General features: G+C 36.4%; 1 protein-coding gene across 5 annotated transcripts in view; it reads right to left on the reverse strand.

Annotated features, from left to right (window-relative positions):
• LOC150093095 (uncharacterized) overlaps nt 1–24,707 on the reverse strand; it is a 390,523-nt gene that overhangs the window by 171,570 nt on the left and 194,246 nt on the right. For 4 of the 5 annotated variants that reach the window (XM_090413295.1, XM_090413294.1, XM_090413297.1 and 1 more), the window contains exon 9: nt 13,619–14,176. The exons of the other annotated variant lie outside the window; for it this stretch is intronic. In XM_090413295.1, coding sequence (XP_090269421.1) covers nt 13,619–14,176 — 558 coding nt within the window. The remainder of the gene's footprint in view (nt 1–13,618; nt 14,177–24,707) is intronic. 5 annotated transcript variants of the gene reach the window in all.

The following is a 24,707-nucleotide window of genomic DNA, read 5'->3' on the forward strand; positions in this document are numbered from 1 at the left end:
TCTAGCCCAGATGCTATTCCTCCATTGTGCTCAAAACTTGTGCTCTAGAATTAACACTCATTCTGCATTGCCTATATAAGCTCTCATATTCATCTGGTATCTATGCAATAGCATGGAAGCAAACCTTTTATCCATCCTGTGCCTAAAAAGGAAGATAAAAGTCAGTGATCAAACTACTGTCCCATTGTTCTCACCTCAGCAATCTTGAAAGTGATGGAGAAGGTTATTAACAGCCTGCTTCTTCACTACCTAGAGACCCATCAATTAATTAGTGATCATCAATATGGATTCTACTATTCTCATTCTACAGCAGATCTCTTTAATAACCATATCCTTTGGACACAACCCATGTCATCTTGATATTTCAAAGGCATTTGATTGTGTCAGGCATCAAAGCCTTCTAAACAAGCTACAATCTCGGTCTCTCTCTGGCCCTTTGTGAGTACTGGAAGCTTCCCCTCTAGTCATTCATTGTGTGTCATAGAGCAGCGCTTCCTAAACTGTGGGCCGTGGCCCCCTTGGGGGCCGTAGGTTTTGTTGAGGGAAGCCGTGAAATAATGAAAACAAATTTAAAATGTTTTAAGACTAAGTAGATTTTTTTATTTTAAAAGAAACGTATTTAACTTTTATTATTTGTTATTTCTTTTTTGTTATTTTTTATATTTTAATGCAAAAATTCACATTGGTGTTGGTTCACAAACTTTGCTTCCCGCATTTCGGCGCTTAATGAATATTAGTAAATATTGCTTATTCACATGTTTCATTTCAAAGCAGTGGTTAATTGTATTTACTTTGAATGCTCTCCAGGGAAGCTCCAAATCTTCCTGTCCCTTTCATCACAGGTTCGTAATCAGGGACTGTTGATATTGACTTTATATACATATCAAAACTCGTTTTATATTATCACTGTCATCCGAGCTAGTTTTCTGTTACCAATAAAAGTTTCGCATATACTTCACACATGAAAAAGAGCTTAAACAAGTTCATGTGGGGAGATAGTAACTCGCTTGCAGTGGTAAACAACACCCTCCCTAACAGCCACTATACTGCAGAGGCAATAAAAATAAGTACTTTTATTATGCCAGTGAATAAGGTATGAGGAGTCTGTGTAATATATTTCTCAACAAATAGTGCAATTAGAGACAACTGGGATAAAAACACACTAATTAATGAATCACATGTCTCCTCATACAGAACCTATGCTGTATAGACTGAAACAAAACCACATGTTGCATGGGCAAACACAGTATCTAACTAAAAACTACTGTTATTAATTAGATGTGTGTGAGTTCAATTTCCCAAGGCAGCAATAAAATTCAACCGAACGTGTTAAAATTCGTAAAAGTGTTAAAACTAAGTAATATATATATATATATATATATATAATGAATGTTATGGCAGTTTCACATATGGAATTCGGTTGAAGAGAGTTAGCATTTCAACTCAATTGTCAGCTATGCTTTTATCTTTTGGTTGCGCAATCTTTTGTTAATACTGCACCAATCATATGCACGTTTTAATAACCTGCCTTTGCTGTCTGTTTCGCGTTAGGCTTAATTACCTTAAAGGGAGAAAAGTCACAAAAGAGAAAAATGTTCCTGTTCCGGGGATTCCCTTATTCAGGTAATATTCACTAATTTCATGTTATCAGTCTGTGGTGTGCCAGTATTGGTAAGTGGTGATATTATTTGATCTATTCTACGTTTAACCCTGAGATGGATAAGTGGCTGATAAAATATAAAAACAAATTCCCGCGAACAACCAGAAGAAGCAGAAACAGACTCAAAAAAAGGACAGTATTTCATATTTTACCAGAACAGCCCGCATCGTCTTCAGAACCAAACGGTAAGAGGCAAAAAATGTAATATATGCATTTGATTTTTGCAATATTCGCTGTGTATGTTTTGTATTGAATATAAATACAATAAATATTATAATAATATATCACTCTATTATGATTTTGTTTCGAGGGGGGGGGGCCGTGAAATATTTTAATTTTTGCAAAGGGGGCCCTGACATCCAGAAGTTTGGGAAGCACTGTCATAGAGGATAGCTTCCTCTCATCAGAATTCTTTATCAATGCTGGAGTATGCCAGGATTCTGCATTCTCACTCAAGCTCTTCCTCCTTTACATAAATGAACCTCCCTCCCTCCCTCTCTCTCAAACTTCAACTTTCATTCATAGTTTTGATGATGATAGTACTCATAATTCCTCTTCTTCATACAAGAAACCTCAGAGTACTCAAATGACTGAAGCTCGTCTATAACTAATGACTTAAATACTGATCTTGTCACCATTCTCAAGTTGGATGAAACAACTTAGTGAATTTCCATGCCATTAAAATTCAGCTGCAAGAAAGATCTTGCTTCACTTCCACTTACTTTTGATAATGTTCCAATATCAAGATCATTTTCTCCTTCTTTGGCTGACTCTCAACATCCAGCTTACTCAAGCACAAACATATTAAATCAATAGTCTCCAAAAAATTGTGTTCTTTATAGTTCAAAACATTACTTCTCTCCACTCAAATCCAAATATTTTATAAGTCTCATATCTGCCCAATCTTGGAATGCTGTTCTTACATTTGGGGTAGTACATCCATAACCTCCCTAAGAATTCTTCATATACAGACCACCCTTGTATATACGAGGATAGTCTGAAAAGTTCTTAGATAACAATGAAAAAACAAATATATAATTTCAAAATTATTATTTTTCAACATAATCTCCCTTAAGACTAATACATTTATTCCAGCGATGCTCTAGCACCATTATCCTGTCCCTGTAGTGGTTCTCAGTAAGATCTGCAAAATACCCTCTACAGCTGCAATCATCTCTTGATTTGGGAAGAGATAGAAGCCAGAGAGAGCCAAATCTGGGGAATAGGGTGGATGTTCCAACAACTCATAGTGCAGATCCCTTAATTTTCCCATTGCCAAAACACCTTTGTGGGCAGGTGCATTGTCCTGATGAATGATGATTTTTTTTTCTTCTGCAAACCAGATCTTTTCTCATGAATTTTTTCATCTAGTCTGGTTAAAAGATCAGAATAATATTCCCCGGTTATTGTTTTACCCTTTTCAAGATAATTAATAAACAAAATGCCTTTAGCATCCCAAAACACCGTTGCCATGACCTTTCCGGTGATGGAACCGACTTTTTCTTCTTTGGCACTGAACAACTGGCTTCTGTCAACTGTTTTGATTGCTGTCTGGATTCTGGTGTATAATAGTGAATCCAAGTCTCATCCACAGTAATAAATTGACACACAAAATCAGTTTTATTCTTGTTAAAATGCTCCAAGCACTGTTCAGAGATTTTCATGCGACTGCGTTTTCAATCTGTTGTGAGCAAGCACGGCACCCAACTTGCACAAAGCTTTTCATTTGAATTTCTTCATGCAAAATATATCCTACACATTCTTCTGAAATGCCTATAGTCTCAGCAATTTCACGCACTTTGACTCACTGGTCAAACAAAATCGTGCACTTCATCAATGATTTCTGGTGTTGTTACACTTTTTGGACGTCCTTCACGTGGATCATCTTCAAGGCTGGTACGGCTATGTTTAAACTCAGCAGCCCATTTCTTAATTGTCAAAAATGAAGGAGAAGAGTGTCCATAAACTTTTGATTATGAACTTAGAATGAATTTCTAAGTTCATAATCAAAATCGTTAAACCTTCTTTTACAAAGAATTTTATAACTGCACGATACTCAATTTTATCCATTTCAAGGGACAACACTTTTGCTCAGACAGCTGTATAAAACAAACTACTTGAAATGAACTAGAATGACTTGCAATTTCACATGGATGCTAGACATTCTATCAAGTACTTTGTTTTACTTGATAAACAAACAAGACAGATGTACCAACTTAGAAAAAAAATCTTGCCAATAGGGTTGCCATCTCTGGTCAAGGCCGAGAACTTTTCAGACCACCCTCGTATATATATATATATAATATATTTAATAATAACGATATTTCTCTTTCCCCCCAGAATGCAAAAATTTCCTAATAGTAACCTTTTATAGCAGATTTTTAGATAAGAAAAATAACATGTACAGTAAAAAATTAGAACTTCAGCTGTTCACCACAGATCTGGCATTCACTTGTTCAACAAATGAAGGCTAAACCTTGAAAGTAGTGGCTTGGAATAATCAAATTACAAGGAAACAGTTGAGTTTTAGAAGATTGTTTCAAGAGAGACAACACTGTTGTTATTTTGTTTTCTGAAATGGTAAAATGAAGTAATATGTTTCAGTAAATACTGAGAGATGCAAAATACTTATAAAATTCAAAACCAATAGGAAATTTTACACTCATAAAATAGTTGTCTGAATTTAATTTGTATATCAATGTAGGGTGATATAATCAGAATATTTCAAAACAAATTCTGAATCAAATATATAACAGAGTTCAGAGTATTGGGTACTATTAATTTAATAAATACCCTAAAAGAATTCATTTGCTGTGTTTTTTAATCTATAGCTGAGGTTTAATCAAACCATTACTGCATAGCCTAAATGACCGAGTGATTAGTGTATCTGCTCTCCAACCAACAGACAGCAGAATTCAATTCAAATCCCATCATGGGCATGGATGTATATGACTGTCTTTAGGTAGTAGATGAAGTTCACTGCCCAGCGCGAGACAATGATCCTGCTTACTGGAGGCCAGAAGTAGCTAAAAATGTGAATGTTTGAATTTCTAGAGCAGAGTTTTTAGAACAGGTAAAATGAATAAAAAATTAAAAATATTAATAAAAATAGAAAAATAAATGTTAGTTCATCCACAGGACTGATGTACTATAGATTTACATTATTATAGGTGGGTGGAAGCTGCATAAAAAAAAAAAAAAAGTGTGATATGTGGGAAGTTTTTTTACCTTTGGCATACTATACGTTAACGATACCACACAATTTTACAAACTTGGTTTTAATTCTTTTTTCCCAAGGTAAGCAAACAAACAGAAGTCAAGTTTGCACCTGACTTGTCTTGACTTACCTGCTTGTTTGCTTACTTGGGAAAAAGGATTAAAATAAAATTTATAAAATTGCTTGGTATCTTACCTGCTTGTTTGCTTACTTGGGAAAAAGGATTAAAAGAAAATTTATAAAATTGCTTGGTATCTTTAACGTATAGTATACCCAAGGTAAAAAACTTTCTACATCTTTCTCTCATCCTGAGATTTTTATTTAATAAGGTCAAAGCACCTTGTGGAAACTTGTATAGGTAAAATTTACCTATACAAGTTGCATTACTTTAACCTTGGCATCTCAGGGTCTGGCTCCCACTGATGAGACTTCAATAAAGGTTCAAACCGGTCTGGATAGTGGCCCTTCCCTTAATGCATAGCATCATACATGTCCGAAAGGAGATGTGCTTTGCATTATGGGAGATACTAAGGAAAGTGCTCATAGCTTACTCCACCTTTACCACGAGTTGTCTCAGACCTGAAAATACTTCAGGAGAAAACTTGACTTACCTGCTTGTTTGCTTACTTGGGAAAAAGGATTAAAACCAAAATTATGGGAGATAGTACTTTACAAATCAGCTAATCTTTCCTAACTTTTTATTGTATTAAATTTTTTTATTTTTATTTTTTATTTTTTTATTTTTATTTTATTTTTTTTTTTTTTAGGAAAGTTATTGACCTTTTTAGTTATCTTACACCAGCTACTTAGGTGGCGCTTTTTGGAATTGTCAGTTAGTGTTTAATTTTTGTGCCTAATTGTACTGAAGATGCCTGTGACACACAGGCGAAAATTATACCATTAAATAATATTTCTACGTGAGTTTTTCCGTTATTTATTATGTATAGTTATGTCTACTCACGGTTTACCTCTTTTAAAACTTATGGATTAAAACCAAGTTTATAAAATTGCTTGGTATCTTTAACATAAAAGTGTGATATGTTATTTTATCCATTTTAGCTGCAACACTATATTTCTGATCTCAATTCTGGAAAGACAACGTTGCAGTTTAATGTTCAGTTATTCTTAAAAACAGAACAATACATCTAAGACTCTTAAGCATGATGACAAGCAACATATATATCCACATACTAGAATTCTTGTGAGAGTTAAAAAAAAACAAAACAAAAAAAAAAAAACACTAATATTCAAATTATCGTGTCTTTGACAAAGAATTGTTTTTAGTTAATTTTGTTCAGAAACACGAGAAGGTTTTCCATTGTATCCTTCCAGATGATGAACACGTCATCGACATATCTCCACCAAATTGATGGTTTTGGTAAAATGGTGGAAAGAATATCCTTTTCAAGTTTTTCCATAAAAAGGTCTGCACATGGTGGTGACAGGGGGCTACCCATGGCTAGAACTTCCGATTGTTTGTATACAGTGTTGTTAAATTTGAAGAAATTTGATTTCAGGCAATGATGAAACAACTGTGTGATGTCTTGAGGGAAAAGATCTTTCAGAACGTTGACTACCTCTACGATTGGTACATTAGTGAATAAGGACACTACATCAAGACTAGCCATATGTTTCTGAACAAAATCAACTCACTACACAATAAGATCAAATTCACTATAGAACTAGAGAAGAACAAAGAACTTCCTTTTCTTGACATCCTAGTGAGGAGAGAAGATAACAATATCCAACTGTCCATTTACAAGAAACTCACAGATACAGGTAGATATCTACATTATTCGTCCAACCATCATAGATCACAAAAACACAGCATCATTCACATGCTCCGTAATAGAGCCTTAAGGTCTATTTCAAAAGAAGCAGATGTACAGAGAGAACTGTCACTAATAGCTAACACTCTATCTCTTAATGGATACCCTTCTAACATTTTAAACAAATGGCTATTTAAAGACAACCACCAACAACGTGTTACGGTGCCCCAATATGTGTCCACAGCTGTCATTCCATATATTAATTCAGTTTCCCCAAAATTGGCGAGAATGTTAAAAGCTCATAACATCAGAGTGGTTTTTAAACCAACTACCATGATCAGACAAATCTTAAGATCACCCAAAGATGAAGTACCTTTCTTCAAATGTCCTGGAGTTTATGAAATTCCATGCACGTGTGGCCTTTCTTACATTGGTCAGACTTCTAGAAGTTTTGAAATAAGACAGAAGGAACATGTGGGGGATGTCAATCATAATAGAATCATCACATCTGGTGTTTAGCTCATCATTTCTCAACATCAAATCATGTTATAGATTGGAAAAACAGTTCTATGCCTTACATCGAGAATGACTACAGACACAGAACTTTAAAAGAAGAAGCTGTGGTACTACGCACAGGTAATAATTTAAATAGAAATCAAGGTATTATTCTTAAAGACATATGGAAAAATCTCATCTCTCTCAGTTCAACAGAACTACAATATGCAAAAAACTACACAACACGTGGTCACATACCGGATTCTGACTGAAGCATTCGAACACATGCACGCCATCAAACACAAATGATCAAATGTAACAGCCTAACAGTTACTAAAGTGTATGTTTTAAATGTAACTTAATGCATTTGTTTTCACACCAGTTCAGCCTTGAAAATGTTAAACAGTGGCTAGTGAAACTTGTTGGCTCTTTGTATATTTTATCATTTATCTTCTGGTCTTTTAATAATAAAAGTTATTTATTTTAAAACAGTTTACTTTAAGTAGAGTTGCATCACATCTCCATTACAGTAGCTAATATATTTGATCCATTTTAGATGGCAGAGAGATTTAAAAGGTGTATTATTGTTAAAGAAACACAACGAATTAGTTGAGCACTCTTACTACCAGAGCTTCCAGCTAAATTCTGGTGGATTTTAGTTAAAAAGTATGAGCCAGGAGAGCCAAATTCGGTTAACAGCTTCTGCTTATCATAACTTAAAGTGGAGTACCCTCCTACAGGGGGAGCCCAACCTTATGTGAATTTTCTCTACATGGTAAGAGCTAGACAGAATCTCATATACAGCTTACTTTTTTTTTTTTAGAATTTGTGGAATTTATCTAAACACTAAGAGATATAAATACCAAATTCTGCAGATGGCCACTTCTTGCTACATCTGAAAGCAACATAAGGTTTTGGTTTTATCTTCCCATACTGGAAGAAATTGCAAATGAATTTCCAGATATTACCTAAATGGTAGGAACTAGGATGCCTAATTTCTATACCAGTTAAAACATTCTGCATGCTATTTAACTATGTAGAATCCAGCTTTAAAGTTCATAAAATTTCTGGTTTCTTTTCTAAACTATTCTCTTAAAGAGATTTTTCAAGCAGCCCAACAAACAGAGCTATTAATTGTGGCTATTGTGTTAGGCATATTTGCTGAAAATGTGTGCAGCAATGAACAACTTCACAATTTAAGTTTAATATTGTTTTCCAGAGTCTCTCTCTTCTTAATATAATGCTAAAAACACATTTCTGTTACAGAAGAACTGCTTTGGAGATTTTTCAATATGTCATTATACATCATTTTGTTATAACAATGCTATAATATACAACTATGGTATTGGGAATTTTTATTCCTAATCATGGGGCTGCTTAAAGATCAAAGCTAAATAACTGGTTGGTGAGCTCCACATAGCCTTTAATATGAAGAACTGACTGAGCTTCTTACCTAATATCCAATTCACACCTTCGAGCAGTGAGCCCTGTCAGTAGGCATTCACCTAGATATTATGCAAGTTGGGATTTACATAACTAAATTATATTATGTTGGCTTCAATCAAAAACAAAATGATGGTACAACACGATAAAATTCCATACTGCTGCTTCGCCTGATTACACAATCCCCCCCCCCGACTATTTATTTGTATCAGCAAATTCTTCCAGGGGGACAATGTAACGTCAGCTACTGGAACAAACACCACATCAGCAGAAATTATGATAGGCACCATCAACATAACAAGTATCAATAGAAAGGATATTGACTATCAATAGTCAAACTAGAACTGGAGAAGAGCCATGTCAACCAAAGTGTTGTTATAGAGACAAAGAAGGCCAAAACAAGTGACATTCAGTTAAATAATAACCTACAAGATGATATATACAAACATTAGTGATCAAATAAAGGAAAGACTAGCTTTGACATTTAAACTTACATAATAAACTTCTTGACTGGCAGGCAATTTAGTGTTAAATTCCATTCAGGCTATGGCATATAACACTAAACATGAAATATATGTTGTGATTGGTAGGATTTCAAGTATAGTGAAATGGGCACATTTCAAAATGGGGCAATAAAAGTTATTTTTATGGTCCCAAGAGGAAATGGAAAAATTTTGGGTGATTAGAAAAGTTAGCTGAAATAAAGAAAAATGAAAAGATGGTCATTGTGGGTGATTTAAACAGCAGATAGGAAAACATATAGCAGACACATAGAAATGTTTTGAGAAAATTTGGAGGAAAAGGGATAAAGCTAATAATAATGGTAAATAAGAGCTATTCAGGACACAGATTAACACTGTTCATGTGAATTCGTGCACATAAAGATATGAACTTCTTGTAGATAGGCGTATACGTTGGTAACACATGACTATTAAATTATTTAAGGAATTTAGAATGTATACTGGAATATTAATTAAGAGAAACTTTAATAAATACCTCCTATATTTCGGCAATGTCACATTGCCATCTTCATGGGAACATACAACTATGACACGTGCATGTAGGCACTACAAAAAGCAAATGAGGCAGAAGAGAGAAAACTACTGTTGTTCCTAGAGTCCTAAAGTTGTCCCCTAGCAGGCTATATTGGGTTGTGTTAGCTGACCGAAGTTCTCAAGATGCAAGCTTCCCAAATTTGGGGCAGTCTCATGCACCGAAATCTGTTGAGGTTTGAAAAGGTTTTTAGAGCTGAAGCTGATTCCATGAACAATCTTTCATATTTAAACTTGCTGTGGTGTATTAACGTGGCTTTCTTCCAACGTATTCTACGGTGGGTATTCAGAGCATGTTCTGCAAGCCCAGAGTGACTGTACTGGTGAAACTAGATGTAGTCTTTGTGTTTTGAAATCCTGACATTTGCTGTCCTGCCTGTTTGGCCAAAGTAGGACAGTTTACACCTGCAAGGGACCTGGGATACCACAGGTCTGGTATACCATAGGGGAAGTGGTTGATCTTTGGTGAAGTGGATAAGGGATGCCAATTTTTTATATGGTTTGTAACAAGAAGTCTGATCATATCTTTTTAAGATTTTGGTTAATTTTCAGAGGTGCCCTGGATATTATTATTATTATTACCCAAGACCCCATGGAATCAAAGACTCATCTAGGAGGTCCTTTTATCAAACACACACTCATCATACCATGCTTTAAACACACTCAAATTCTCTGCAGACACCACACTCTCACAGGCAAGGCATTCCAATCATTCACAACTCTGCATGAAGAAAACCTGCTTCTCACTCACACCGTCCTTATACAGCTTCCAGGGATGACCTCTGGTTCTCCCCTGATCCCCCACTATTTTCTGTAGAACCTCTCCAGCATTGATCCTATAACAACCCCTTAATAACTTGTAGTCTCTATCATATCTCTCCTCCTCCTCCTGTCCACCAGGCTCTGCAAGTTGCATCTTCTCCATCTTTCCTCATACTTGACATTCCAGAGGTTAGAAACTACCTTAGTCAGTCGCCTCTGGACCCTCTCCAACATCTCTTCATCCTTCTGAAAACCAGGTGACCAAATCTGGGCACAATAGTCCATGTGTGGCCTAATCAAAGCCTTATACAATGGAACAAGGATCTCCCTACTTCTAAACAAGTCAGTGTCCTCTGCATCATTGCCAGAAGTCTTTGTGTTGTCTTCACAAGTTTGGCTATGTGTCCCCTAAATTTCAGATCCTTATCCACTATCACCCCCAGATCTCTTATTTCCACCTCTGAAAATATATCCTCAACAAGCATAAATTCTGCATCCCATTTTTGCTTTCCAAATTTTAAAACCTTACATTTTGGAAAAATTCAACTCGCATCCCCATTCCTGTGTCCAATCACTCAATTTATTTAAGTCTTCTTGTAAGGCCACAGCATCTTCTCCACTCTTCATGGTTCGGTCCAACTTTGCATCATCTGCAAACAACCGAATATCTTCATCCAAATCTTCACCAATATCATTAATATACAAGTTAAACAGCAATAGCTCTAAAACAGACCCCTGAGACACACCACTAGTAACTTTCCTATGGGGGGGGTGGGATTGTGGTTAACTGGTTTTAATATTTTTTGGATTTTTTAACGGTTGTAGCCATTGGCTAAGAAAGTGTCTCGAGGATGTGGTTAAGTTCAGTGGTTAGAGCATTGTCATCTGAACAGATTAATTTTGCTCTGTTATATAGTGTTTTTATAACATCATATTTTTGTGAAGGGGGGGGGGAAATTGCTGGTGAATATATCTGTATGTATGGGTGGGTTTTCTGTAAACAGGGAAAACCAAGGATCCATGAGGCTGGCAAGTGATTAGAGTGTCTAGGAGAAGGAGACTTTTTTTTTTTTTTTTACCTCCTATATTTCAGCAATGGCACATTGCCAAAATATAGGTGGTATTTATTCAAGTTTCTTTTAATTAATATTCCAGTATACGTTGTAAATTCCTTAAATAATTTAATAGTCATAAAGATATGAACATATTCACATAAAGAGAAAACATAAGAAAAGCCTTAATGACTATATTATTGGAAATAGTGGGATCTTGATGATCACATTCAGAATACAAGAGCATACGAGTACATACAGAGCATTTGAAATAAGAAATGATCACTATTTATCTTTTGGCAAAATACAAAGGAATATCATGTGAAAATAAAAAAATTATAAGCAAGTTTTAAAAAGAATATAACCAGGACCAAGAAAATAGCAAGGTCCTTAAAGAAATACAATCTCCGCACAGCTTTTAACCCCATCTGAAACTAGCTACCCTTATTTGGTCCACTAAGGATCGGCTGCTCTCTACCACAATTCCTGGTGTATATAAAGTTTCTGCAAGTTAACATACTTTGGAGAGAAAATAGATCAGTCACCATCTGCACAGATGAACATAAAAAATACACCTGCAATAATGGCTATGGTCAGTGTGGCCTTGCCAACCATGCAGTGGATACTACTCATAGGATCAAATGGAAAAAGAAAAAAAAAATCACCTTGCTCCATCACAGTTAATTTAGAAAAAGAAAGACTGTTTTTAGAATCTATAGTTGCATTCATAAATCAGCCTAATTTAAATAAATACAGATGTGAGAAACTTCCCAAAATATGGGAAAAGTTAACTCTTCTACAGATGCCCACAAAGGGAACCTCACTTAGATAGGAGTTCAGTGTTACAGCCACGTTTTATTTAGTAATGTGTGTGTGTGTGTGTGTGTGTTAGTTTGTACTCCCTAAAAATGTCTCTGTGACAGACAAAATAGCGGAAGAATTAAAACAGCTTTTAATCCTTTCCCAGTGCTGTTGATACTCCATTAAACCTTCAACATAATGTCCTCCAGTCTCACTTGAGCCTTAATACATCAAAAAAGTACACTTCTTCAGGAGGATTTGCTAAATGTAAGTCAAATGATAACAGACATTTATTGCATCATATCCCATTGGGATGGAATAAGCAGTTGAGAAAAGGTTGAATAATGAATGAGTGATGGCATATGTACTTATTAAAATTATCATGTTTAATGACATGATATGCACTATATTCCATATCTGCATGTGTGAGATTTCTGGTGACCAGACTTGATGTAGGATGACATTTTGATTTGTTACTGCACTAAGTAGGTATGTACAGCATTTCTGAAGCTTACTTGAATTTTCTGACAAAGTTCTATACTCCATGTACAGCATTTCAGTTTTTGTCATAACACAGGATGACATTTATTGGTTATATAACAAGTGACCCCAAATTTGTTTTCTCTCTTCTTTTCCACATCTTGAACATTTTCTGACATATTGATCTCCCAAGACCATCCTGTTTGTCCTACACAACATATAATGCATGTACAGTGAAGTGAATTTTATAGGCCCCTAGTTTTTAGAGAGGGGAGGGGGGGGAGGTAGTTTATGAGGATGTAAAAATGTTGACATTTTGCACCATGTGAACACTGATTTATATATATATATATATTTTTTTTTTATGTGACTCCCACCCACAAAATGTTTTGTAATCTTATAGTAGATTCATACTCTGTGTGGGGGGAAGAGGGGAGGCTAAGGATTTTTTTTAACATTTTTATTAATTTCATACGGTTTTTTTTTTTTTAAATTTATTAATTTACTACCTGGTCAGGAAACCCTGCTTTAGAGACCAAACATGGAACTTTTTGAAGCCACTTCAGGCCTCCAGTAAGTAGGGTGATGCTCTCACACCAGGTGATGAAATTCATCTCCCACCTAAAGACACAAACATCCATGCCCATGGCAGGTTTCAAACCCATAGCCTGTTGGTAGGAGAACAGATACATTAAAAACTCAGTCAAACAGGATGGCAATTTATATTTTATGTCACATTGTTGAAGTATTTTAAAAATCTTGTCTCTTCCATTCTTCTGAATATAAGGAAGGATTATTTCACTTTAAAGTTAAAATCAGTCATATAAGAATATGGCAATAACAAGGTGAAAGAATTGTTTCAAAACTTATAAATTTTATAAACTTACCTCAATGCAACTATGACATAATACACACTGACAAGGAGGATGTACAAACAAATTTGATTCTGGCAAATCTTCTAAACAAATAGCACATGGTTGCCATTCAGAAGTCCTTGTTACATCACTAACTTCAAGTTTAGTACTATGAATATTTTCTTCTTTCCTATTTAATAATTTGGCACTATTATTCACATTACTAGTGCAGGGGCAATTTGAGAGACTATTAATATGACTGATATTTTCGTTATTCACATAGTCCTCTAATTCTACAGATTTTGCATCAACATTCAATAAACAGTCTTCTGGAGAGAGAAGAGATGAGTCTGGATGGCCAGAAGAATTAAGAGATGGAGAAAAAGTATCACGCATACAAAATGAATGCATACTGTTTTTTCTTTCTTTATTTTCTGATTCATTTACAGATTCCAATGACCCCTCATCTAATCTAGACCCAGTTATTTCTTCTGAATCACTTGACTGATGAATACTTGAATATGGACACAGCTCAAAGGCATATATGCTTCTAGTTGTATCATTAACATACCTTATTTGGACACTATCATCCTTGAGAAAAAATAAGCATATTAAATCAGCATATACATAAAAAATGGCTCGTATAATTTAAGATATGAATAAATTATAACAGAGAAAATATACAATGAAAACGCATATAAAATAAAGATATTACACCCTCTGTCCAAAAAGAAGAAACTAGTGGTGCCACCTGTTGTTTTTTTGTTGTTGAAAGCGGCAACCTTCATTAGTGTTATGTCAACTGTTTATGACATTTGTTTCATTGGAAGCAGAGTTATAGTGCCAAGAGTGACAGTGTGTTTTGACAAACAGTCAGAAAATGAGTTTCAAACAGAAAGCTGCGATTGACTTTTGTGTTAAACCCTTGGTAAAAGTTTTACCGAAACGCATCGAATGCTTCAAAAAGCATACGACGATGAATGCTTATCCCGTACTCAAGTATACAAGCGGTTTAAGCGATTTCAAAGTGGTCGTGAGATGCTTGAGGATGATGAAAAGCTAGGCCAACCAAAAACTGGACTGAGCGAAGTTAACATCCAAAAAGTGCGTGATTTCATCAAAGAAAACCCAAAATCGTCTGTGAGATTGATTGAAGATGAATTGAGAATTCCAGTGGGAAATCAACTGTGCACAATATTTTGACCAAGAGTTTGGGCCTACGTAAATTGAATTCGCGATTTGTTCCCCACTAGTTGACTGATGACCAAAAAATGTATCGAATTGAACACTGCAAGGACCTCATTAAAACAGCTCATAAGGAGGACTCAAACTTCTTTGAATTGATCGTTACTGGTGATGAAACGTGGTGTTTTGAGTATGAGCCTGAAACAAAGTGCTGGAGTGCTGAGTGGAGACCACCAGAAGAGGGGCATCCGAAAAAAAGTCGCTTGGAGAAGTCAAAAGTGAAGACAATGCTGATTTGTTTCTATGATTCCAAGAGCATTATTCACAAAGAATTCATTCCACCTGGCCAAACGGTCAATGGTGAGTTTTATCTCAAAGTTTTGAAGTGATTGATAGCAAGAATTTGGCACGTATGGCATGAATATCATGATGCAAGCAGCTGGTCACTTTTGCACGATAATGCACCATCTCATCGTTCGAACAGTGTGAGATAGTTTTTGAGCAAAAACCAAGTTTGTGCATTGGATCAGTCACCATATTCACCTGATTTAGCAGCCTGTGACTTCCTTCTCTTCCTCCGATTTCATTTGCCAATGAAAGGAAAGCAATACGACACCATTGAAAACATTCAAGAGGCAGTAACTACAACCCTTAACAGTATCCCATAAACTGACATAAAAAACTAATTTAATGAATTAATTGACTGTGCCAAACGCTGTATAAGCTGAGGGAGAGCATATTGATTGAAATAAATGATTTGAATAATTATAACTGGACTGTGTTTTATTTTCTATCAAAAGTTCGGTTTCTTTTTGAACAGAGGGTGTATATAACTCATAACAAATATTCATTCATTGGTTTTTTTTCATTCATTAACAAACCAATTCTCTGTTTTATTATGAGAATGGAGAATAAGTATGTACCCTTTCACTATGTGAGAGCTCTTTAATTCTGCATTTCTAGTGTTTTTTTACAATTAACTATGCATATTTTTGCCTCATATAATAAAAAAATATGAGAAGGGAAAATATTTACTAAAGAACAATAAACAGTATTAATCCTAATGAGAGGGTTTGCCAAAGCAGATTTTTGGATTACAATTTACTCTAGAAATGATTTTTAAAAAATAATGACTGGTTTTTATAGGACTAAAAATGCACAGGTGTGTGTTAATAGAAAATTAAAGTCAAACTGGTTTTTATGCAAATTAAAATGACCCTAAAGAGATAAATGTAAAATTATCATTTTGAAGCAAGAGCTTAAAATGTATTAGGTTGGCAGCTTATTCAAGAAACAAAAAATATCCATAACAAGATGTGTACCAAGAAAGCAAAGATTCTTAGTGCAAAAATCACCAGTTACTAACAAAAACTAAGTTTAATCCATTGAATTAAATAAGTACACAACATACCAGTCACTACCGGAAACTTTTATTTTACATATAAGCATGTGATTGCCAATACATTCTCTTCAATTCTCTGCTCATAGTTTGGTAAGATATGGGTTGGGAATAGCCTTCATTAAATGCTCTGGTCAATTGCGGCACACAGGAAGTTCTGTTGGCTTAAACACACCTTCTCAGATGACGGCAATTTGTTCCTGACAGATTGTCTTAGAATCACAGTTATGCCTCTTAGACAAGCAATGAAGATTATTTTCCCACTGATTAAACACCTACGATATCTCACCTTTTGAGAAACCATTCAGCTCTGCTGTTTTTCAACATCATGGCTCCAGTCAAATGGGCACCCACAACAACCCCTTTATCAAACTCCAAAGGATCCTTTGTTTTCCCATTGTGATCGTCACTACTGACAATTGTTAACCAGCAGCAGCATTCTTAAATAGTTGCCTAGAACATGTGGCGATGCATACATTTTGCATAATATGCTATGTAAGTGACTTTACATAAATTTGCATAAAGGTTTCTAATTCAGTGTCTGGTATGTGTATTAGTTTTATTAAAACCTTATTAAAGTTTCACTAAAATTTACGAGTTATTATTAACACCATTTTCCCTCATAAAGAGATGCAGAAATTCACATGGAGAGAAGATATAAGAAATAAGAAAAGTCCCATTTGATGGTGTTATTGTCAATAGCAGATTTTCCACTGGTTCAGGACACAAGAGTAAACAAAGGATTTGAAATTGGAAGTGATCACCATTTAGTTTTAAGCAGGACAAAATAGAATTTCATACTGAAAAGAAAAGTGTAGAAGAGTGTGTTAAAACAAATCAAAGTTAAGCAACTTTCAGAGGTAAACTGTAGACTCAAACATACAAGCATTGTTAAAAACAAAAAAATAAGAGTTTGAAAACAAAAACCAAAAATTGGAGATTCAGTGGCAAACTCGGAAGAAAACATGAACTGATTCAGTCAGAGAGAGGTATGTGGTGAAGTTGTCTGCAAGGATAGAAAAATCAGAACTCCATGGCAGACTCGGGAAGTTACAGAGGCAGACAAAGAACAGACTAAAGTGTACCGAAAGTTCTTGGCAAGTAAGTCAGCTTGTGTTCTTAGAGAATACAGAGAAAAGGGGTGCAATCCTAGCTCGCCTCCTCGTGGTGCACCCTGGATAATGCTAAAGAGCTAGAGCAAGTTGGCAACCAGACTATCTTCTGGATCTCCTGATTACAGCACACATGAACTCAAACACACAAATTATTTCTCTTAAGGGCAAGATGAGTAAGAATATTGGACCTGTTGTCCGAATTTGCCAAATTAACATTGAGGGTATATGTAGAGCAAAATGTGAATACCTCTCAAAGATTTTATATGACAACAATGTCGACGTTCTTATTCAAGAGACTCACTGTAAGGATGAGGATCAGCTCCACCGCAGGAGATGAATTCCTGGTTACATTATCATTGGAGCCACTTACCATCATGCACATGGCCTTGCCATCTATATACGTAGTACCCTAGAAGATTCCCACCTCATTACAGCCAGCATTGTTGGTGGTGTGCATCTGATAACAACTATGATAAGGAACATATCCATTACCAATGTGTATAAACCCCCTGCCCTCTTGTGGCCTCCACAAGTTCTACCAGTGCACAACCACCCTGCGATGCACATAGGTGACTTTAACAGCCATCACACGCTATGGAAATATGCTTCCAACAATGAATGCAGAGAGACTTTGACTGAACGGGCAGAAATTCACAACATGCCTAATTTTCGATGCAAAAGATAGATCTTCCTTCAGGTCAGCAGCTTGGAACAGGGAGTACAACCCCGACCTCTGCTTCATCACTCTAGACAACAATGGACGACTGTTCCTACATCAAGAAGAGTTCTCTCCAACTTTCCCTGAAGCCAACATAGACCAATTATATTAGAGGTAGGTCTGCAGGTACCCCTTGTCAGATCCATCCAATGTCCCCACTGGAACTTCAAGAAAGCCGACTGGGATACATTTGCTGCCTGTCTTGACAAATATGTCAGTTGGATCCCTCCAACAAGCAGTAATTACAAAAGATTCGTGGGAGTTGTCTTGACTGTAGGTAAGAACACCATACCTTTAGGAAGGAGTATGTCTCTGGATGGGACGATGATAGTAATAAACTGTATTAAATATATCTAGAGTGTGGCGATCCTGACATTGCAGATGAATTCATTCGCAGCCTTGACACCAGCTGACAGAAGAAATGGACTGAAACAGCAGCAAGACTCGATTTTCGGCACTCCAGTAGAAAAGCATGGAGCCCTCTAAGAAAACTAGGTAGTAGTGGCACCCTGCCGTCCGGGAACAATCAGCTATTTCTCCTAACCAACATGCATCACATATTGTAAACATGTCTATACCACCAAGGACAAACAACACACTCTTCAAATAAAAAGAGAACTTGCATATTTGAAAAATAACAGACCATCAGACCCTCTATATTCACGACCCTTCATTCTTGAAGATATTAACACTACTCAAATGGATATGAAACCAGGCACGGCTCCAGGTTTCGATGGAGTTCATCCTGATTTTCTGTTGAAGACAGGCCAAACAGCTTGACAGTGGTTGGCTTGCTTTTTCTCTGACATCCTCCAGACTGGTAGATTTCCAAAAGAGTTTAAGAGGACAAAAATTATCCCTATCTTAGAACCAGGAAAAATCAACAACAAATCAGAAAATTACAGACCATTCGCCCTGCTTAGCACCTGTTATAAGCTCTAGAAAGGCTCATCCTTAACAGAATTGCCCCTAAGATAACAGAACAAGTCCCAGTGGAACAGGCCAGATTCAGACATAAACAAGGCTGCTGTGATCAGGTTCTGTCACTCACCACACATATAGAGACAGGCTACCAACAATGCCAGAAAACAGCTGTAGCTTTTGTAGATCTTACCGCAGCTTATGATACAGTCTGGAGGCATGGCGCAGTCTGCAAGTTGCTCCGTGCAGTCCCATGCAGAACAACAGCAAAACTAATCGATAACATGCTAAGCAACTGCCTGTTCCAAGTGTGTATGGACGAGAACAGAAGTAAACAAAGAACACTGGATAATGGACTACCACAAGGGTCAGTTCTGGCTCCCCTCTTTTTAAATTATACATCGCAGATTTGCCTGATACAGCCTTCAAGAAGTTTTGCTACGCTGATGACATTGCTCTAGCCACCAGACACACCAATTTTATGGAATACAATGGAAGATACACTAACAAACAACCTTGCAGTCCTAGATGAATACTTCAGCAAATGGAGATTATGCCCAAATCCAAGCAAAACTTTCATGCTTCCACCTGAACAATAACCAGACTAACAAAGAACTCATGGTCTACTCCAACCACAAACTGCTATGCTACAACAGATTCCCGAAATATCTGGGCATCACTCTGGATAGAACACTAGCTTTTAAACCACATCTCATTAACACAGCATCCAAGCTAAAAACAAGAAACAACATACTGCAAAAACTATGTGGAACAACTTCGGGTGCCTCAGCAACAACGCTTCGTTGCACTGCTCTTGGCCTCATTTACTCTACAGCTGAATACTGCTCACCCATATGATTAAACAGCACCCATGTGTATTCGGTTGATGCTCAGCTTAACATCACTATGTGCCTTATTTCTGGAACTGTAAAATCAACCCGGGATGTTGCTTAGCACTGGGAACCTACTGGCTCCCAGTGCTAAGCAACATCCCGCCTCCACACATCCGCAGATCCAACTTTCCTCTACATGAATAGAGTGAAATCATGGAAATCCAAAATCTTCCAATCCATGAAGACATATCACCCCTAGACATAAACAGGCTAGTCAAGGCACCCTCCAATCTTAATAGCAAAAAATCTTGCAGAGACAAGTGTCAACATGAAGGAGAAGTGGAAAGAGTCCTGGTGTAACACTTCAACAGGGATCTTCCATGAATTAGTGGACCCAACACAGATACCTTTGGGTTTTCACCTACCTTGAAAAACTTGGTCTGCCCTTAACCGAATCCACACCAACATTGGCAGATGTGCAGACCATCTTTACAAATGGGACATGATTGCCTCATCCAGGTGCGACTGTGGATCACCCCGCCAGACAATTAATCATATTACAGCAGAATGTGTCCAACGTGCATACAGTGGAAACCTGTCAGACTTCATCCATGCTACACTAGGTGCAGCTGACTGGATAATCAACCTAGACATTCAATTGTAGCCTATTCTTGATTGTCTCTTTTATGACTGTATTATGTCTTATTATTGTACATATGCCTATTACTATGTCCATATATATTAAGGATTAATGTAATGTAATGTAACTTTTCATGTATGAGCCATACGCTAAATACATAAATAACAGAGAAAAATATAAGAAAGTAATCACTATGTAAAACTAACTAAAACAAAAAAAAGGAACATAAAAAATAATGATAGAAAATAATAACAACAGAAAATAAATATCAGAAAGGTGGGAAAATATTCTGGAGGCTATCAAGGTAACATGAAAACTGAAGTTAAAGATATTCTAGATGGCTGGAGAAATTACTTTGAAAGATCGCTAAATGAAAAGCAGTGTCAGAATGATGGTAGAAAAATAGGAATGCAGTCAGGAATACATATCAATACTTGAAGTAAAAAAGTCATCAGAAACCTGCAATATGGAATAGTAGCTGAAGAAGATGATATTCAACTAGAAATGCACAAATAGGCTGAGTTGGCCACACTGCATAATTCAGAAGGCCTGGTCAAAGAGTCAAATTCCAGATGATTAGAGTAGACTTCTCATAGCAGCCATCTATAAAAAAAAGAGAAATAAAGCTGAACATGAGAATTACAGAGGAATTAAACTACTAATTGATCCTGGTAAGATTTAGGCAAGTATAATTGAGAAAAGGCTAAGAAAAAATGTGAAAGATGCTAGGAGAAGAACATGCTGGGTTCAGGCCAAATAGAGTTTGTCAAGATCAGTTTCAATTTAAGATGAACAATTGAGAAATAATGGGAATATAGCAAGGATCTATATTTAAGTTTTGTTGATCTGGAAAGGATATATGACAAGGTGCCAAGATAAAACCTGTTCAAAATGCTAAAATGCAACAATATGTATGGCATAAATGGAAATGGGTCATTATACGAATCAGTACATAGTTATACATATGAGTTTTAAGTTAGCAGTTAGAATTGAAAGAAATAAAGGAATATGGTTTGATATGATATCAGGTGTGAGAAAAGGATGCACATCATCTCCACATAGATTATATTATGAAGTGGTACTAAACCTGATATCAAAAATTGGGGATATTAATCTCAGGTAGTTATGCTTCTAAATAAATCCCATACAAGTCTTCAGAATTCCCTGACTAAATTGCATAACTACTGTAATAACTTTGGTACAAAAATTGGTAATAAAAGACAAAGACAACGGAAATACACAAAAAACACTGAAAACAAATTCAGCTGCATTCTGAATGGAAAACCTATACAATTAAAATGTTTCAGCTATTTTATGCAGCTGTTTGCAGATGATGCAGAGAGCAATGCAGAGTCAAGCAGATGTTATGGCCTTACAAGAGGACTTGAACAGATTGCATGAATGGGCAGCTAAGTGGAACTGTCTATTCAATGTTGCAAAGTGTAAGGTTCGAGATTTGGTAAGCAACGATGGGATACAAAGTATAACACTTGGTGGGGAAACTTTAACAGAAGTAGAGGAGATGAGAGCTCTTGGAGTGATGGTGAACAAGGACTTGAAATTCAGGGGGCCACATTGCCCAAGTTGTGAAGACGTCACATCGGATAATGGCAATGATGCGGAGGACTCTGACATGCAGAAATAGAGTTTATGATCCCATTGTATAAGGGGATCAATAATCCATATGAGACCTTGATTAGGTCTTATATGGATTATTGTGCACAGATTTGATAGCCAGGTTTTCGTGGTGACAAGGATATGTTGGAAAGGGTCCAGAGAAGATTCACAAAGGTAGTCAGTGGTCTTTGGAATGTGGAATACGAGGACAGATTGAGAGTCGCAGAGCCTCGTGAATAGGAAGTAGATGGGGGGTGATATGATTGAGACATATAAGCTAGTCAGGGATTTTTATTGGGTCGACATAGAAGAGATTTTTCATAGGATGGGAGGGAGGAGTAGAAGAATAGTCCACTGCTGGAAACTGTACATGGAGGGCATGAGCAGAGGAGTGAGAAGTAAGTTCTTTGCATGGAGAGTGGTTAGTGAGTGGAATGCATTGCCTGAGTGCATTGTGGGTGTAGTGTAGACACATTGAATCAGTTTAATGCAATGGCGCACTCAAGATTTAATCTTGGGGGAGGGCTGAGTTGAGTAGATGATTTGAGAATACATGTTACACACGCATACGACCTATGACCGAGCATCTATAATGATCGCCAATACATGATACTCGTGATCTCCTCTGCCTCAGCTCGGGAAAACTAAGTAGCGCTCGGTTTGAGTACTACTTTGTTCACCTTGTGTTCACAGCGACCGTGATTCCTGAGAGCTATAGGGTATTCCTACCTTATGTGACCACTAATTTATAAGTAGTATAGAAATAGAAGACATGACACAACATAAATAAAAAAATGAATTTTAATTAGGAAAAGATTTTCTAGTGTTTTTTCTCCTTTTTCTTTGGGGATGCCAGAGCCCCTTGCCCCCACCTCCCTCTGAGGGTACTACTGGTTGGATAAGCATTGTGTATACTGCTCATGATGAGTCTCTGACTCCATGGAGGTCAAATGTTAATAATAATAATAATAAGAAGAAGAAGAAGAAGAATAAAGAGAAGATTAAAAATACAAATCTTAGGTCTGAGTGAAATAAGATGGCCCAGCTGGTAAATGCTGCTCCAACAATATGACCCTATATTACTCTGAAAGAAATAATAATACTCACTGATGTGGAATAGGAATATTAGTAAGTAAAGAAATATCCAAAGTGTACTCAACTTGATTCAATTTTCCAATAGGTTAATGCTCCCACAACTTCGGTGCCAAGCAATCAACATTAGGCAAAGTATATGCAAGTATAAGAAAATGCCAGCCTGGTTGGCCGAGTGGTCAGCATGTCCGCTCTCCAGCCAAGAGGCTGTGGGTTTGAATCCTGCCATAGGCATGGATATTTGTGATTGTCCTACAAACTTTGTGTGGAAAGGGAACCACTTATTCTAGCAGAAGACATCATTGCTAAAACTACGTGAGGCGTGGCAGTGACCATACGGCATCTACGAACGTCAAATGTGAATTTTTTTTCTTTTCAAGTATATGCACTGACTGTCAACAAGGATAATGCAGAAATTGACCCTTTTTCTATTCTCAACTGAAAGAACTTCTCAAAATGACAAAGAAACATGTCATTAACATCACCATGGGAGACTATAATGCAAACGTAGGGAAAGGAGCATCTGGAGTCACATTAGGACGGTTTGGACTTGAGATAAGAAATGATAGAGGAGATCGTTTAATACAATTTTGTCAAGAAGAAGATGAACTAATAATTACAAATACATGGTTTGAGCTTCCAAACAGAAGACTACACCAGTGGCATCATATGCCCATTTTGGCTGGGTGTGTGCTGTCATGGCTTATGCAGTCCGCGCTATAAAATTCATTTCAGTTTGACCATTATGATTGCATTTTTATCGATGTATGAAAGTTTTAAGAGTATATAGCACATTGTGCTCATCTTAATTGGTCTAATGCAATTAATTGTAGAATAATTATGAATACTTTAATTTATCAATTAATTATAACCAAATCTGTGCAGAGTAGGGGACAATGTGTTTGTTTTAAGATACTGTATATTAGAAAACAATAATGAAGGAAAATACTATATTTGGTTGGTATATTTGAATTACTGAAAGGTGTAAAATTTGGAAGAGGAGGACGATGCTTACCTCCTTCGAATACAATACTGTTTCCCATTGTAAACATGGGCAAAAACGTTATAAATATATCGAAAATTATATATTAAAAACTTGTCTATATTATATATAAAAACTTGCCTACCACGTCAGTTCACACTTCATGCACACAAAACAGATGAGACTCAGAAAACAAAAAGAGCAACTCGTGACAAGGCAACATTTAATTGGATTGGTTAACACAATAAGCAATCACAGCCTCTAGGTGCTACTGTCTGAGAGCTCACCTTGCCTCGCTTTCTGAGCAGTTTAAACCTAATAGAACGCTAAGTATTTGACTCGCTACACCATCTGTACATCTTTTCAAAGGGCTGTATTTTGAACACACACCCTGGCTATTAACGCAAATGTGATGCAATGTTTACATGTCGAAAAGTGTCCTTCTCGCAAAGCATTAGTATATTGCATTTACTTGTAGAAATCACGTAGTCTGGAAACAATCAGAGGAGTCTTTAATGAGAATAAATGCAAAAATATAATATAATAACCACCTTATCCTGTGAACGGTTTGAGGTCTGATGATTAATAAACCCTTGATATCGCAAGGTAAAAGAGGGTAA

The sequence above is a fragment of the Typopeltis vanoorti genome, chromosome 24 (genome assembly GCF_054136105.1).
Source record: "Typopeltis vanoorti isolate ZY-2024b chromosome 24, IOZ_Tvanoo_1.0, whole genome shotgun sequence".
NCBI classification, from domain to species: domain Eukaryota; kingdom Metazoa; phylum Arthropoda; class Arachnida; order Uropygi; family Thelyphonidae; genus Typopeltis; species Typopeltis vanoorti.